Source organism: Olea europaea, unplaced genomic scaffold (genome assembly GCF_002742605.1).
Source record: "Olea europaea var. sylvestris unplaced genomic scaffold, O_europaea_v1 scaffold34023, whole genome shotgun sequence".
NCBI classification, from domain to species: domain Eukaryota; kingdom Viridiplantae; phylum Streptophyta; class Magnoliopsida; order Lamiales; family Oleaceae; genus Olea; species Olea europaea.
In genome coordinates, this window is record NW_019253049.1 from 1 (window position 1) to 1,228 (window position 1,228).

Genomic DNA, 1,228 nt, shown 5'->3' on the forward strand with positions numbered 1-1,228 from the left:
GCCTCCATTAAAGTAGCAAATAAAGCAGCGCCTAAGCTCCGGAGGAAAGGAAGGTTGCAGACTTTACCATTGTCAAGCACGGTGAAAAGCAGTAGGGATGTCAAGTCAACAAGAAGCACTTCTCGTGCAGTCAAACCAGCTGTCCGCAGCAAGAATCTCATTGTAAAGAAATCAAACAAGGTATTGGTGTCAACAGCTGGAAATTCTTCTGCATCATATGATGTAAGCAGTGGTTTGGATCACAATTTTGGCCCATCGATCTGTCAGAGGTGCCAGTGTTCTTTGAAGGACACAAAAAACGAGTATCATAAGGACAACCCAGTAACTACCATTGCTGAAGTGAGTACAAGTAGTAGGAAGTATGATGCAATCAATTCGGACTTCATTCCAAATGGCTGTGACGATAGTATCACTCCCTTGGCGAAAACTAACATGACCTCAAAATATAAAGAGAAGGGAGAACTTTCCCAAAGCCCAAAGAGCAGTATCTGCGATTTTAGTAGTAGCACTACTAGTCTCAGTGAAGACAGCAATCTCAGTGGGTTGAGTTGCAGCAATAGACCGCATATGTCTAAGGATTTAAGGTGGGAAGCGATCAACAATATAAGAAAACAATATGGATTCCTAGGATTGAAGCACTTTAATTTATTGAAAAAGCTTGGTTCTGGGGATATTGGAACAGTTTATCTGGCTGAACTGATAGGAACGGACTGCTTATTTGCAATAAAGGTTATGGATAACGAGTTCTTGGCAAGAAGGAAGAAAATGCCTAGAGCACAAACTGAGAGAGAAATTCTGAGAATACTGGATCATCCATTTCTCCCGACTCTATATGCCCAGTTTACTTCTGATAATTTGTCGTGTTTAGTTATGGAGTTCTGTCCAGGTGGAGATCTACATGTCCTCCGACAGAAGCAGCCTGGCAGATTTTTTCCTGAAGCAGCAGCAAGGTATGAAATTTAATCTCCGCTTGTCATCTTGCTTATTTGCAACAGGAAAGATAATGAACAACAATAGTTAATGAGAATTATAATTTACGCTATGAGTTTTATCTGTTAGTTCTATGCTCAACTGTTGAAATTTTAATGTGCAATTTTATAGAACTGGTGATCAGTGCCTTAAATTTCAGAAGAAACAATTCTTTATTTCATTTTAGTTAAGAGTGTGGAGTGTTTGCTTTTGTATTTACTAGAAAGTACAATAATGTGATGGTGAATGTGTGAAAAAA

The 1,228-nt window shown here is 39.2% G+C and overlaps 1 protein-coding gene across 1 annotated transcript; it reads left to right on the top strand.

The window, feature by feature from the left end:
* The first annotated feature begins 6 nt into the window (after positions 1–6).
* Positions 7–1,228, top strand: LOC111386062 (serine/threonine-protein kinase KIPK1-like). The gene has a single exon (XM_023010487.1). It carries the CDS (start codon positions 433–435, stop codon positions 961–963), a length of 531 nt encoding a protein of 176 aa, XP_022866255.1. The 5' UTR covers positions 7–432; the 3' UTR covers positions 964–1,228.

Excerpts from the sequence above, each read along its gene's own strand:
- LOC111386062 (XM_023010487.1), top strand. The coding sequence starts at position 433 with ATGACCTCAAAATATAAAGAGAAGGGAGAACTTTCCCAAAGCCCAAAG.